Genomic DNA, 15831 nt, shown 5'->3' on the forward strand with positions numbered 1-15831 from the left:
TTATATACTATATAACTAACAGGAAATTTTATTTTTACCTCGGTCCATTTTAAATAAATATGTATTCCTGGTCCAAGTGAAAAAAACAAAACAGAAAAATATTGAAAAAACAGATTTTTTTTTTGTCCATATGCTATCCCATAGCTAACAATACATGTATTGTAGCACACAAATTATCGAAGCTTTCCTTTAACGCAAATAAAAAAAAGTCTAGCTCATCTTTTGGCTTAATTTTTTTTTCATTTGCTAAGATGGTTTGATATAACTAAAATAATTAACTTTAATTAAAGGCCAATTCATCATATACAGCTCTTGCCAACATGTAGGTTCATCTGTTCTTATCTTTAATACTTTGCTTCAAGGATACAACTAACATTTGTTTTTGTTTTTTTGTTGTTGTTTTTTTCTTTGCTCAGTGGTTAATCTGTCTCAATTGAGAGTCTAAATTATTTTCATTTATGTCCATTTCACCAGGAGAAGCTAAAGCTTAGGCATTTGATATTTAAAAAAAATGGACCATATTTACTGACCAAAACAATGTACATATATATGTTGTGTAATTTTGGTTTGATTGCTGCTCGGACAGCATTTTTCTATCAGTTACTAAGTTAGATGACGATTATTTTAATAACTGCTTAATGCAATCTTTACTTCATTGTTACAGCCTTAAATCTAAAAGGGTGAAATGTACTTTTTCAAAAATTAATACCAGCTGTTGATATGTTTAATAAAATCAACCATATTCAGCTTAGAATGGCACGCGGACGCTCATGTGCCTTTAATTCACTGTCTTGTGTCATTTCTAAACTCTTTCAAGCCTCACTATTTCTCGTGACTTCAATTCTTGCCAATTTCTCATGTGAACCGCTTTCCCACATGATTCAAGTCAGTGGTCATGGAAACAAACTGTGGCTCAGTCACTGCAGCAGGCATTTATTTCAAATCAGCAAACATCTTAGAACTGTTTTAGACTGAAACACTTTCTTTAATATCTGAACTGGTCTGGTGACAAACAACTGGTACACTGGTCAGTTCATGTAATCATAACACTAAGAAATTTTACTTTATATCAATATTTAAATAAGCAGAAAAAACCTTCAAAATACCAAGCTTCATATATCGGAGTCATTCTAACACAATTAATTGGTCGGCATCTATGTAAGACTGCAGTTCTTGCAAATGAAAATTATTGTAAGCTATACTTCCTACAGTCTTATCCTATTTCATGCAGAATAAAATGTATTTATTATTTTGATTGTTGAGTAAAATGCACACTATCTTAACAAATCTCTACAAAGATTTGTTTTGTTTCCAGCAGGGAAGCCATGGACAACATTGCAAACAAGGGTTCTTCTTCTTGAAGGATATAGCCCTTTTAAGTTTAGAGGTTCCATCCTCGATGTATTCTCTTGTGTTGCACACATTCGCTTGGATATTATCAACCAGCGAACCCTGTTCTTCTACAAGCATGGCTATATCCAGGAACAGTTCATGGAGCTCCTTCAATCTGGACTCCAGCTCCATCAGCTCCTTGTGTCTCCCTTTGATTTCACACAGGCCCATACGGCATGAACGAATACCATCCTTCGTAAGGCTCTGGGACAGCTCGGTCCAGCCCTCACCACCTTTGTCTATCAAGTCATCCAGGTTGTCCTCTGTGATTTCTTTCCCCATTATGGAAGCCTGCCTCTGGATCCTCCTCCTGCATATTTCTCTCTGATTTTCCTCTGTGTTATTATATTCATCCATGACAGCTCGGAACGCACAGATGAGAGTGTCATACTGGGTGCGGGCGATGCGACTAACAGCAGAGTTTGGACCTTCGTTCTCCTCCAGTCTACTGCGCTCTTTACCAAAGTTCTGTATGCGGACATGCACAGCCTCTGCTTGCTGCTTGATTCCTCTTGCGATTGAATCAGAGTCCCTTTTCAGAAGAGTGAAGCGTCTTACAGATGTTTTATAGTGTTCATTGTGAACCCTCAGACGCGTAACCTCCAAGCTAAGCATGTTTATATCCTTTCTTATGGAGTGTGAGGCCTTCAGGAGTTCGTCCATGACCGTAGAGTCATCATAAATGATAGCCTCTTGAGTCAGATTCTCGTTATCTATACTGTATTCAGGTCCAGTTAACTCTGGCTCATAGTCCTCCTGTTCCTCACTGATGGTCTGGAGTCTCTCCAGCTTGTCCCTCATTTTGCCTAAGAACCCACATAGAGAAAAGGTTGGTTACTGGGTAGATGTTAGGTGACAGAAATAACATTTATCAGCATACAAATAGGTCCTGTAACATGTGCCGTATGAATTTTGGTCACAGAGTCAGACTTGAGATGATGTTTTTCTAAAAACAAACTTAAAAATACAGCTAAACATCAGACACCCTGACAGGATATGCAGAGGATCTCAAAACTATGCAAACTACTTTAATAGTGCCTTATTAGAATTTGAGAAAATTATGTAACAAAATCCTTTATCATTGCACAACAAAACTTTATCTGTTACTAAAAGAAATGTGAAATCAAAACGCAAGCTCGATAATCAATTAAACTGATTTCAGGTATTTTATATAGCGCCAATTCAGAAGACATTTCATCTCAAGATACTTCACAGAGATCATACAGTCAGATTGGTTCAAAGTTTTCTATCTAAGGAAAACCAGCTGATTGCATCGACTTGTTGACTCGACAGCAGTCCCTCACACCAAGCTTGCGTGCAACGACAAAGGAGAGGAAAAAATCCCTTTTAATAGCAGCAGAACCAGACTTAATGTGAGCGACCATTTGCCGAGGCTGACTGGGGTCCAAGGAGGCAAAAGCAGAGATACAGAAAGAAGCAGAGATACAAAAGGTAACTGTTAACTAGCTCCATGGGTGGCCACATCTAGGAAAGACACAGCCAGGCAGACAAGCTCTGAGCCAGCTCCCAGAAGATGAAGAAAGCACATACAGTTGGTCACAGTAGAGTCCAGCCTGCAACATCTATAAACAAAGGTCTTGATGGCAGCAGCACAGCTGATATTTCTCTCTGGGATGGTGTCATGGCAAAACAGTAACAGACCAGATGAAGCTAATAATGCAGGAAAGCAGAGTTGACATAGAGTAAGAGATTTACCTAACAAATACTGAAGAATAAAGATAGAATGAAGCAGAATAATAAAAAGTGGCCCCTATGTCCTCCAGCAGTATAAGCCTATAGTAGCATAACTATAGAAATAGCTCAGGATAACCTGAGCCACTCCAACTATAAGGTTTATAAAAAAAAAAAAGCCTTAAAAGTTGACTAAAACTTGTAGTTGGGTCCATTGGACAGGAGCCTGATAACAATCTGCAGGTTTACTAGTTTACTAGTAAACCTGCAGATTGAAAGCCATTGAGACCAGTATTATGTATTTTAACCTAATGCTATGTTTTGCATTTTAAATGCATCTAGCAATTTGTTCTGATATTACTGAAATTTGATTTCTTTTCTCTAAGAATGAGACACAAGTATTGACAAAAGACACAGAGCTAAAGGAATGAGGCATTTTTATGTGTAAAAAAAACACTCGTTTTTCATTATTTTTGTCAGGTCTCTGCAGTTCGCCTCTGCAGAGGCCTGGATCTGCTGCAGGTTTCTTCTCTTAAAAGGGAGTTTTTCCTTTATAGTGTCGCTGCATGCATGCTCAATATGAGGGATTGCTGCAGAATCAATGACCAAATGCAAGCAAATAACAACTGCTGCCACCCTCATCTAGGAGGAGCATACCCTAAAAAGTCAGTGACTGATTATCATGTTCTGCTGTTACTGTTATTACAACAGGATTGCTTGGAGAGGGTTTGATGTTGGCAGAAATGATCAACAGTTCCAAACAATTGTTGTTGTAGCTTAATATACATATTGTTTTGCTTTTCAGTTCAGTTGTGCATAAAAATAAAATAAGAGGAAAACCAATATAATAAAGGCGTAGTTCTCAGTAGGTTTATATTTTAGAGCTAATGCAGCTTGTGCAATATTTCTATCTTTTTGACACAGAGCCGTCACAGATCACCAGCTCAGTGGAATTTCCTTTTTAAAAACAGGAATGAGGAAAACAGCTTACTGAAACCAGAGGTAATGATAATAAATTAAAGTGTACCGTAGCTTGAGTTTCTTGGACTCATCTGGTGAAACTTAAAAAACTACTGTTTGAATTAAGTGTTCCTGTCATGGAATCTTATTGTGAACCACATGAAAATCCCTTCCACCATCTTTGGTTTACAAATCTGGAAAAGTTGACACAATATTTACTGAAATCCAGAAATCATTCTTGCTGAAACCAAAACAGTGTTAGCAACAAATTGCTGAGCATTAAAGTGGCTCGCAATAGATACTTTAACTAGAACAGGAAATTTCAATTTAACAAATGAGATCAAAATCAGAAGTCATTTAACTCAAAAATTAAAACAACTTACCTCTTCGGAGTGTCACAGAATCCAAAAAATTAAATAAACCCCCTGCAGCCCGTCTCTTTTGCTTGTGCTAAGGAGCTTGTGAGAGCATCTTTTCACTCTGATGAGAAGGAAGTAAGTTGTCTGTATGGCTGCTCGTCACTACCAGACAGGTGACATACCAAGGCCTTCCCACTAAAGCGAAGTAACTTCCTCAAAAACACATCCTCTCACTCCATTGTTTGCTATAAAGATTTTGTGACTCATTAAAGGGACAGTCCAATCTAAAAAAAATCTTACCGAAACATCTGCAGAGGAATTTTCTTCCATTCTTTGCCACTGGACAAACCAACTAGCTGTTTTAAGTTTGCTGAATTTGAAATCTGTCTGCATCATTGGATTGAGTAGCGCCAATTCACAACACATGTCATCTCAAGGCACTTTACAGTTTAACAGATCATACAGTCAAATTGATTAAAAGTTTTCTATCTAAAGAAAACCAGCTGATTGCATTGGCTCATTGGCTCAAAAGCAGTCCCTCACACCAAGCGTGCTTGTAGCGACAGTGGAGAGAAAAAACTCCCTTCTAACAGGAAGAAACCTCCAGCAGAAACAGACGCGGTGTGAGCGACCATCTGCTGAGACTGACTGGGGTTCAATGAGACAGAAGCAGAGATACAAAAGGCAACTGTCAACCAGGTGCACACCTGGCCCTTTCCAGGAAAGACCCCTCTCTAGCCCATGTCAGAGGATGAAAGAGAGCACATACAGTTTGTGACAGTCAGAGAAACAGGACTACACTGAAAAACAACATGAAACAAAATTTGTGTCAGTTTGTGCTGTATAAATAAATAGACTAATTTGAATTGAATTGCAGCACGGTTCCTTCGTGTGATTATATATCACTGAAGAGATCCAAGAACTGCGGTAATTTGGAAATTCAGAACTCTTCAGGAGGGGAGGAAAACATTTCAGCTTTTAATTGGAATTAAATTCTGCATGTTTTTTTTTCTATTTTCTTTTTTTATGCATGATTGTATTGTTTGGTTAAAATACTTTATAACCCAGTCACGTTTATTTAAAATTGAAAAAAAGAAAATGTAAGAGGCACAAATATTTAGATTATATTTACTTATATATTTATTTTCGGAAAAAACCAATAATAAAATATTTAGATTGAAGAACCATATTTTTTTCAGTGAATAATAAGATCACTAATTGTCTTATTAGTAAATGCCATTACTTATTTCAATAATAATATAAATCAGGGTTGTCCAAAGTGCCTTAGGACCATTTGCAGGTCTCAAAGGAATTAGTTGGATCAGATTTGCTACTGATGCAGATATGATTAGGTTTGCTACGGTTTGATTGAAATCAAAACAAAAATATTTTATTAGTCCTAAAGGGAAATTAAAATGTTGCAGTAACTCATGGGACGCTTTCCAATGAGATGTTATAGGTGTTCATAGGTCTAGGCAGGAATGATCTTCTGTAGCGATCTGTCTTCTATCAAATCTGGAGAAGTCTCAGACGGAAAAAACTCTTTGTTGTTTAACAATCTTCTGAAAAGGATGTGCATTGTTGTCTAAATGTTTGCTCACTTTATAAAGAATTCTCGTTTGAGAAATAATCCTCAGAGGTTTTAGAGGAGTTCCAAGAACAGAGCAGACTTTTTTTTATCATCTTTTTGAGCTTTTTATTAAATGATTTGCTCTGATGCTGTTACCATAGCAGTTAATGGTAGAAGACCTCAGACTCTCCACAGCAGACTTATGGAAGATATGCAGCATCTTCTTACAAAAACTGAAGGTCCTAAGCTTTCTTAGGAAGTACAGTCTGCTCTGTCTCTTCTGGTCGACATCAAGTAAATAAAAAATAACAAAAATTGTGCAATTTTACCATTCCAAATCAGTACCTCAATATTAAAAAGTATTATTTTCACATTTTATAATTTATGTTTTTGCCTTTAGTTTTATTAACAAATATCCAGTGACTTTTACTAAAGAACAGACTTGGACGTACTGATTTATTAAAATTGGGGGGGAAAAAAACAAGAATGCAAGTCATTAGTGCTAAACCAACATGGACATTTTTTCTTTGTATTGTGTTTTTACTCCTTTTCATTTTCAGTAAAACATTAACATTAACATTAACAATTGATAACCTTTGGGACGAATGGGTCATAATAATCATGAGAAAGATGAGCAAAAATAAGAAAGAAAAGAACTACTTGGAAGGATCTGATGAATGACCTGCAGACAGCTAGGTTTAAAGTAATAAGCACTACCACCAGCAACAAACTACTCCAACAGAGACTCAAACTATGCCTGGCCTTTCATCCCTGATTAAGCCAGTATGCCCAAGCCCTTCTAAAGTTTGCCAGAGAGAATATGGATGATCAGAGGAGGATTGGGGGAATATTAGATGGTCAGATAAAAATAAAATAGAAAAATAAATTTTTGAACAAACTCAACAGGTATATGTTTGAGGGAGAATAATGTTTGGTTTTATCCCAAGAACACCATACGTATTATGAAGCATAGAGGTGGAAACATATTGGTTTTTTTTCTCTAAGGGAAAAATTAACAAGGCCATGTATCTTCAGGCAACCCCTCTCCATCAATACTGAAGATGGAGCATGGGTCTTCCAGCATTACAATGGTCCAAAAACACACCACTCAGCCAAAGAGGGAGGGAAATTTCAAGGTTCTTCAGTGGCCTAGTGAGTATCCAGACCTCTATCCCATAGGAAATTTGTGGAGGTAGTTAAAAGGTATGTGTTGCCTAGCAACAGCCCCAAAAAAAATCATTGCTCTACAAGAGATAGAGGATCTAGAAGAGATTGAGGAATGGGCCAAAATGCTGCAAAGTATTAAGCTGAACTTGTGCTTTTGACCAAACATTAATATTCTACCCTAACCTACAAACAAAATATTTAGAAAATCCTACAATGTAATTTCCCTAATTTTTCTTTTTTTCTCATTTTGTCTTTTATAGTTGACTGAAAATTTCAGACCTTAAATCATTCTAAGTAGGAGAACTTGCACAATCATTGGCTGACTTAATGCTCTTTGGCCCTATTGTATGTCTTAGGCTCCATTCAGCAGAACGTTCTTGGCTCATCATCTGTTGGTTTCTCATCCACAGGCTTCAAATGTTTAAACAGTTCCACTGCAATTCAGAACCAAACTAAGCATTATTTTGTTCTCTACCTGAGAGCATTGCTAGTATTATTTTTATTGGTGATGTGTGAGTCTGTTAAGCCCTAATAATACCTGCATGTCATGTGTAAAAACTAATCTTTTCCCAAGTAGTTTATCTATTTAGGACAGTTCTTCTGTCATGATATACAGTTATCATGTTTATTATGTACATAACAGAGATTTGGAAATGAAATGGGGACACAGAAAGCAAGTTCTCAGTGTTTTTATCTAGGACACTGTAATAATTTGATATGGCTGAAGCGAGGGATGTCTCCTCATTTTTATGCTGTAATGTTGTGGTGGTGTGGCTTACTGGAGTTGTATAAAATGTTTCTTTTCCTGTGACTCACGTCGGTCTTCAATGATAAGAAAGCCCGGTTGGTAGGAGCTGCCTTCTATAACCCTAAGCAAATTCTCTGGTCTGAGTAAAATTATGATTTATCCCAAAATCTGTTGTCCTGTCTCGTGGTTATTTGATGTATATATACATTATGAAATGCTTTTTAAAGAGTTTGTCTCGAGTGATTAAAGGCGTAAAGAGCTTTCCTGTACAGCATGAATGCAAATCTAAAACGAAACTGGCTGGAAGATTAGATGGTAGATAAAAAGTTAAGTGCACATACAATAAATACATTTTAAACAGGTTGATTTCAAGCTTGATATAGCCATCAAGGCTTGTTCTTCTGTGAAGGATCTGTTTCTCTATTATGTAACAGACAAAACCTCCCACTGCCTACTGTGATGTCATCAGATGCTGACCTACAGTATGTTTTCAAGCAAGTGATTTTAAAACAGGAGCAATGTAGCTGGCTGGAGGCAGGACTCTACTTTCAAATAAACCTACATATGGTGAGACAGAGGACTGTGGAGAATAATGGCACAACAGCCATTTCAAATTTAACATTTAAATCTGTCAATTTGAAATCAAACTTGAAAAGCATTTTTTTATTCCACATTTTGAATTTAATTATTATAGAGGAAATGTGCATTGTATTTATGAATCCTTTATTAAATACTAGAATTCATCTTTAATAATTCAATTTAAAATGTACAATTAGAAAATGATTTTAAATTTTAATTTCAAAGCCATAACCTCAGGCACAATCTATGGGATTTTTAGTTTCGGTTAATTTCATTAAGTTCTTCTGTGCAATCATAGCCTAACATTACAAGGGTTCATATTTTAAGATATTCCAAAAGCTAAATAAACTGATAAGAAAATCTGTAGTACTTTAGATATGTAACTAGAGAAGGAACAAAAAGGTGCAAAAGCTAAATAAACGGATCAAAGTGTGCACAAACAGTGTGATTGTACCATAAAAATGTATTTTTATTGTGTGATTTATTCATGTGACATCTGAGCAATTATAGATACTATTGCCTGGACATCTATAGTTGATAATGACTTAAAGGTAACATGACATATAACATTTAGCCCAAAAACAACCACAATAACATCTTAAGTAAATTTTTAGGTTGTAAATAAGGAGATGTGCAATCTCAGGTCACTCAATCCAGTTTAATTTGCTGAAGGAAACAGTCCCAACCAGGTTTAAATAGAGTCCAAATGGCAAAAAAGATCAACAATAATTTAGAATAATTTTCATCACATCCATTTCATAAAATTATGATTTGAGACACTGGCAGATTTTTTTTTCTCTCCCTCTCTCTCTATATATATGTACACTTTCTCAGGGTCAGTCACTAGGCCAGAGGTGCATCCAGGGCAGGTCACCATTCCATCCCAGGAATTTAGATACTCGTGGATATAACTTAAGAATAAACTTTTTTTTTTTTTTATACAGAAGCATATTGTTATCTCTACATATAGTGCAGATGACTGTGCTACTGATTCTACAGTTAGACCTTCATTTAAGTTCTTGATATTATTGTCCTTCAATAACAAGTATTGCTTTGCAACAATAATAAGAATGCATTTATCAAAGACTTTACATTGCAGATGGTTCCAGTCCTTAGTTATAGCATGGGAAGCAACTGCAAAACATCTTCTTAAACGGATTGTTGTTGTCATGTTTTTTAGCCAGTTTAAGTTTGACGATGGAATCTTGTATGCCCGCGTCGGTTTTTTGAACATTTGTTTGGACGTAATCCAGCATTGGGCCTTGTTCCTCTACCAGTAGGGCAATGTCCAGGAAAATCTCATGGATTCCCTGGATACGGTTCTCCAGATCTAAGAGCTCCTGATGGCGCTTCTCAATCTGGAACAGAGCTGATCGGGCCGTTTTGCCTTCACTCACAACATTGTCAGTAAAGATATTCCACTGGCCCTTCTCGATCATCTCCTCCACATCTTCGCCCGTCACGTCCCGGCCAACAATCTCCATCTGCCTCATGATCTGGGCTTTGCAGTTTTCTCGATGGGTCATCTCAGCCTCATTATAGTCAAACATGGCGTCTCGAAAACCATTGCTGAGGCAAGCATACTGGGTTCGGGCGATGCGTGTGACTGCAGAATTTTCGCCATGTTCCTGCTCTAACTTGTGGGCTGTTCCGTCCATTTTGTGCAGGCGTTCTAGGACATCCTCAGCCTTCTTCTTTATGTCTGCGCCTATAGCATTGGAGTCTTTTTTAATTGTGCTCATGGTAGTGTTGCCATGGAGCATGCGGGAATTCTGCTCACGGAGCCTTTTAACTTCAACTCGGATGAGTTGTACCTCTCGGTGGATGTCCTGGGATTGAGCAAAGACATCGGAGAGAGCAGGGCTGTTGTCGAACACGACTGCCTGATGAGGTAGCTCCTCTTCCAGGTCGACATTACTAAAGGTGTCAGAAAAGGTGGACTCTGCATACTCAGAGGTTTCGATACTGCCAGTGGACACTTCCTGCAGGTGGCTTAGTCTGTCCCTCATGTTTGCACTGGATTTCAGAGAAAGACTACAGACTTCAGGAAGAGTTTCTTGCTCTGATAACGTTCCCTCTGATGCACATCAATGGAGATGACTCACCTGGTAAATAAAAAAAACCCAAAACTTTAGATTTTACAGTTTGACAAAACATCATGCTTTTTTTTTTTTTTACTGTAAAGGACAATCCAGAAAAAAATGTTGTCTAGAGGTGCTTTCCTTCAGGGTTGACCCACCCAACACCAATCACTGGCTTAACAGGTTCTCCAAAGAACAGACAAAGTAACTTCTGGCCAAACTAGTTCCTACAACTTGTGATGTATATGGCGTCTTTGTTAAAACATTAGTGCTGACTTCTTAACTAAGTAGGCCATCAGATTTTTAATCGGATAAATTATCCTAGATCATATTGTCTCCGCTTTTAATGATGAATAAAATACATTACTGTAAACAAATTAATTGTGGGGTCAGAACAATGCAAAAAAAAAGAAAAAAAGATAACTAGAATAACTAGAATCATAATGCATAACATGATGATTAGTACTTAACATGTAAGGTGTTCCATTTGTTTATGTGGCTTATATATTTTTCATACTTGCGATTTTGTTTGTTTTGACAAAATTAGTTGAACTAGTCTAATATTCTAACATAAGAAACGACACATTAAAAAATTATTTGAAAATTAGCTAAAATGGGTAAAAATATATATATCCATCACGATTTTTCTCCTAAGATAAAAACAAACCTTTATCTTATGAATGTGGTTATCATTAAGATGTGTAGGCCTAATCTTTTCATCTTTCATTTCCTGTAAAAGGAGCTAAAAGAATTTTGTCTCTTGCAAGTTTGCCTTGGTTAGGCGCAAGATCCTTACCTTTTTTTTTATTTCCTTTCCTCCTTATTGCTCAGTTCTAAAAGGAAATCAAACTTTGCCTCTTGTTTATCAGCTGATTGCAGCGCTTCAGCAGCATCCTCCGGTTCTGAGGCCGTGCGCTCCGAGCAGAGAAACAAGGCTCTCTACATGCGTAATGGCGATATGTTTGGAGCCCTGAAGCAGGGATTGTTGCGTGGTTTCGTTCGAGCGATGAATTTCGCCACGTCAAGAACCAGAAAAGACTTAAGGAATGAGGTCTGATCGGTTTGGTCTGGTGACGCTCAGCGTGACGACCAGGGTGTGGGAATGTATTGATGCGCAAGGTGCGACTCAACTGGGAGACTATATGAATGTGTGCGCCTCTACCAAACACAAACATTTAGGCAGATTAAAAAGTGTTGAGTTCACATTACTTTTTTTTTTTTTTTTTTAGGTTATTGTTAAATCCAGTATTAGTGGAAAATAAAAATCTGGGGTGAAATATGCATAAGAAAAAACATTTCCCAGCCACACCCAAGTTACTTTTAAATTCTGACGGTAAGAGAGATCACACCGACAGACAAGTAAAACCAGCTTCTTTAATCACTGCTCTATGAAAATAGCCTGAACTCTCAATGAAAGAAAGAAAACACCAAAGCAAAGTAGACAGGAGCGCCGCCAGGAATTTTGGGCCCAATCAAAGACATTTATATTGGGTCCCCCCACCCAAAGACATTTATATTGGGCCCCCCCACCCAAGGGTATAACTTTGTAATGAAAGTTGGTGGGGAGGACGCTCTAAGGGTGGGGGCTGATGGACCTACAGTTACTCCACCCGAACGCTTTCATTAGGTTTTTGTATTTTCCAAAACTTAGCTCAAACATTTATTTACTGAATGCTTTCCTATTGTTGAGAACACAAAAGAATCATAATACACTGATATTGATATTTATAGATAGTTAGAGAGATGCCTTTTAGTGCATTATATATAGGGCCCAAATACCATAATGCATAAAAAATGATAACAGTCGATTCTGATGCCAAAATCGATATATCATGCATTGCTAGAATTAAAATTTCAATTCCATTCATCCAGAAAAATATGGATATACTGCATTTTGAATATAGCATAGCATTGTCATAATGGGCTTGAAAGATCTGACCCAAATGCACAGAACCACTCAGAGACCAAGGGTAAAAGTTTAACAGGTTTATTGTAGGTTAGCAAACACTGATGGAGATTGAAACTCGGTGGGGAAACAATGCTGGAACTCAGCAAACTGGTGAACCAGAACTGGAAACTCTGAAGGGGAGATCACAGTGATCAGTTCAGGGACAGTTGGAAAATAGACTCAGGCTTGAATATTGCTGGGGAGGCACTCAATTTTGGGGGGCTCTTGGTTTGTCCTTGGATCCAGTTTGCGAGGGTTTAATCCAGACAAGAGGGAACACGTTAGAGAGCGGACAGGCAGACATACGTTGGACCCAGAGGAGTGAAGGAGCGGACTGTCACTTGGTTTTCCAGGAGTGGACTTGAACGGATCATGTGGAGGTTTTCCCCTGCTCAGTGAGACTCAGTAAATCCTTCTAGGGGTAGAAGGTCCAGGGTTATCCAGTAACACAGGAAGTCTTCCCAATACTGGCAAACACTCTGGCGTCAAGATGGTGACAGCCCGCTGCTCAAGTACTCCTCTGGTAATGAACCAATGAGCCGCAGGTTAGCAGGGAGGCCCAACGAGGACAGGGCACCGCCTAGTGGTGGAGAGAGAAAAAAACAAAAAAACAACCCACAGAAACTGGAATCCTAACGAGCATATGTTGTTCTTGTAAACGTTCTGGTAAACTTGGAGATATATTTTATTGCGTGTTGCATATCCCAGTAAATCTGTTTCCCCTTTAAATCTGCAGCTCTCCCTACTTCTCTCGGTGCTCTGTTTAAAAAGATTTATGAACCTCTTTGCTAATATAATGATGCCAGAAACAATTTTTTAAGATATATAGAAGCTCTGCAGTCCGATTCTGTCTGCACAATAAGAACAAAGGTTAATTTTAACCTGTAACTGGGAGTCTTGGTCCTCTGAGATGCGAAGCTTTTTTAACTAGTAAACAAGAACACAACCACTCATAAGGCTCTGAACAGTTAGCTGCACCCAGCCTCTGTTGCCTTTGGCTAAAGTAAATGAGTGGAAAGGGTGAAAAAAGGCAGAGATTACTGGTGAGGACTGTCCACACCAGACCAAAGATGGTGGGGACATGTCCACACCAGGCCTTCAGAAAGTTACACCTGTGCCTCCATCCATAAAAAAATTTATGCAAGCTTTAAAACTGCTATAAAGATGCACTAAATAGTATCATTTACATTGTTAATGTAACTTTTATTGTGCTTTTTTTTTTATAAGCTGATATTATTTTTGATAGGATGTAAATGAATAGTTTAAATTTAATGTACATTTAACTTTTTCAGGTTATGATAATTTTAATGATAAAAGTAACTTTAAAAATGTAAATGATACTCTTAAGTGAATCGTTATAGCAGTTTTAAAACTTGCATACATTTTTTTATGGGTGGGGGGCCCATAAATGTCTTTCATGGGGACCCAAATTCCTGGCAGCGCCCCTGACTATCACAGATCTATTTGCCTTTTCAAACTAGTAGTTTAACTTTGATTAGGTTGCTTAGAGATATTTTATATTGAATGGAAACTGATTTTGTAAGCAAAAATAAAGTAGCTTTTAGTGCTTAAAATTTCAGTAGTCCTGATCCAACAAGCTCTTTATGTTTGTTTTACTGCCCATTAGTAAAACACTGATTTTATATCTGACTTAAAATTACAACTTTATTCTAAAGTTCTGTTGTTAAGAAGGTTATTCTTTCAGTTGTGGTTACTCTCTAAGATGAAGCTGTGGCATAGCCAGATAATTTTAAAAGGGGTTGCCAGACTGGCAGCAAAAACATAACGGGGCAAAAACCAGGTGAGGGTGAACCTACAGTGATCACACTGTACCAGCAGGAAAATAAAGCAGCACAACATCCTTATTGGACAAACTAATAATTGACAACGATTTGACAATAAACATATGCACATATTTTAACATCTTAATTAAATATATACTCAGTAGTCTAGTTGTAAAAAAAAACAGAATATAATCTATTAACCTAAAGCACTACGCATGGTATGGTTGTTACATGTCAGGTACGCCGGTCACTGGCCTTGACCAAGGTACCNGGGGCAAAAACCAGGTGAGGGTGAACCTACAGTGATCACACTGTACCAGCAGGAAAATAAAGCAGCACAACATCCGTATAATAAATATATGCACATATTTTAACATCTTAATTAAATATATACTCAGTAGTCTAGTTGTAAAAAAAAAAAAAAAAGAAAAAAGAAGGGGGATGGTAGATTTATTTATTTTTTGGGAAGCATACATAACCTGATTAATATAATCTATTAACCTATACCGCATGGTATGGTTGTTACATGTAAGGTACGCCGGTCATTGGCCTTGACCAAGGTACCTTACAGTAGAACTGCAGTCAGTCCCTGGACTGGCATGGCTAGCTCTGCCCCTACATAGTTAGAAACAAATGCAGAGGATAAATTCCCTACTGAGATCAGCTTCATTGTCATGGTAGGCCACGTCTTTGATTATATTTACTTTGCTCAGGCTATCTATAAGCCCACAGCCGGCCAAATGTTGAAAGGGCAATATTATTGCCATTACTGTTTGTCAGAATTTGGTTGTGGTTTGTTGACCCAAATGCATAGGCAGAAAGGCAGAGGTGATTTTCTTGTGAATTTAATGAAAGGTTAACTGAATCACAGAGGCAGGAAATCCAAAAATGAAAACAAAGTCCAAACAAACCATAAACCAGGGATCCAAAAAGGCAAAAATCAAACATGAAAAAAGTCCAAACAAACCAGAAATCATAGAGACATCGGGGGGGAACTATCATTAGGAGGAAGACTCAGAGAGACAGAGTTGGAGGATGTTTGACGAGGAACCAGCACAGAAGAACAGAACAGAGAGAGTATTTAAGGGAGACAGAAACAAAGGGAGGAACTGATGAGCAGATTGGGAGCAGGTGTGAACAGGAAAGAATCAGGAAAGGAGCTAGGGAAAAAGGAGAACACAAGAGGGCAGCAGAGGGAAAAAAATAAAAACCTGAGAACTGAAAATAAACAAAAAACACAACAAAATTACTAGAAAACAAGGGGCAAAGCAAAACTGAATACTCAAAAGAAAAAAACATAACAAAACCAGAACTCTGACACTGTTGATACATAGAAGAAATTACACACATTCAGTAATAAAATGTCACAGGGGATGATATGGGGGGATGGTCATTTAAGAAGGGGGGTGATTTGTAAGATTTTTTTAAGATGGGGGATGCCATCCCTCTGAACTCAAGTACTGTGTATACTGGCTATTCTTTTTGCTTTGAGTTCCAGAGGTTATCCTGATATGTATTGGTTGTCCTACATACGAGTCTTTCTGATGTGCT

At 37.6% G+C, this 15831-nt stretch overlaps 2 protein-coding genes across 3 annotated transcripts; both read right to left on the reverse strand.

The window, feature by feature from the left end:
- Nucleotides 1-472: 472 nt before the first annotated feature.
- Nucleotides 473-4686, reverse strand: LOC107101863 (syntaxin-11-like). The gene is made up of 2 exons (XM_015400941.1): nucleotides 4428-4686; nucleotides 473-2198 (listed from the first exon to the last, which is right to left on the reverse strand). The coding sequence occupies exon 2, from the start codon at nucleotides 2191-2193 to the stop codon at nucleotides 1291-1293; it is 903 nt and encodes a 300-aa protein (XP_015256427.1). The 5' UTR covers nucleotides 2194-2198; nucleotides 4428-4686; the 3' UTR covers nucleotides 473-1290.
- A 4224-nt stretch (nucleotides 4687-8910) lies between these two features.
- On the reverse strand, nucleotides 8911-11581 carry LOC107101860 (syntaxin-11-like). Of its 2 annotated transcripts, none has more exons than XM_015400939.1 (2): nucleotides 11348-11581; nucleotides 8911-10574 (listed from the first exon to the last, which is right to left on the reverse strand). In XM_015400939.1, the coding sequence occupies exon 2, from the start codon at nucleotides 10474-10476 to the stop codon at nucleotides 9580-9582; it is 897 nt and encodes a 298-aa protein (XP_015256425.1). In that variant the 5' UTR covers nucleotides 10477-10574; nucleotides 11348-11581; the 3' UTR covers nucleotides 8911-9579. The 2 variants fall into 2 exon arrangements, with proteins under 2 accessions (XP_015256425.1, XP_015256424.1); XM_015400938.1 differs by having other exon boundaries at nucleotides 8911-10572; nucleotides 11345-11579.
- Between the last annotated feature and the right edge of the window lie 4250 nt (nucleotides 11582-15831).

Source organism: Cyprinodon variegatus, unplaced genomic scaffold (assembly GCF_000732505.1).
Source record: "Cyprinodon variegatus isolate N-32 unplaced genomic scaffold, C_variegatus-1.0 Scaffold1163, whole genome shotgun sequence".
In the NCBI taxonomy this organism is placed as follows: Eukaryota; Metazoa; Chordata; class Actinopteri; order Cyprinodontiformes; family Cyprinodontidae; genus Cyprinodon; species Cyprinodon variegatus.

What these genes read in the sequence shown, in the direction of transcription:
- LOC107101860 (XM_015400939.1), bottom strand. Translation starts at nt 10,476, where the DNA reads ATGAGGGACAGACTAAGCCACCTGCAGGAAGTGTCCACTGGCAGTATC.
- LOC107101863 (XM_015400941.1), bottom strand. Translation starts at nt 2,193, where the DNA reads ATGAGGGACAAGCTGGAGAGACTCCAGACCATCAGTGAGGAACAGGAG.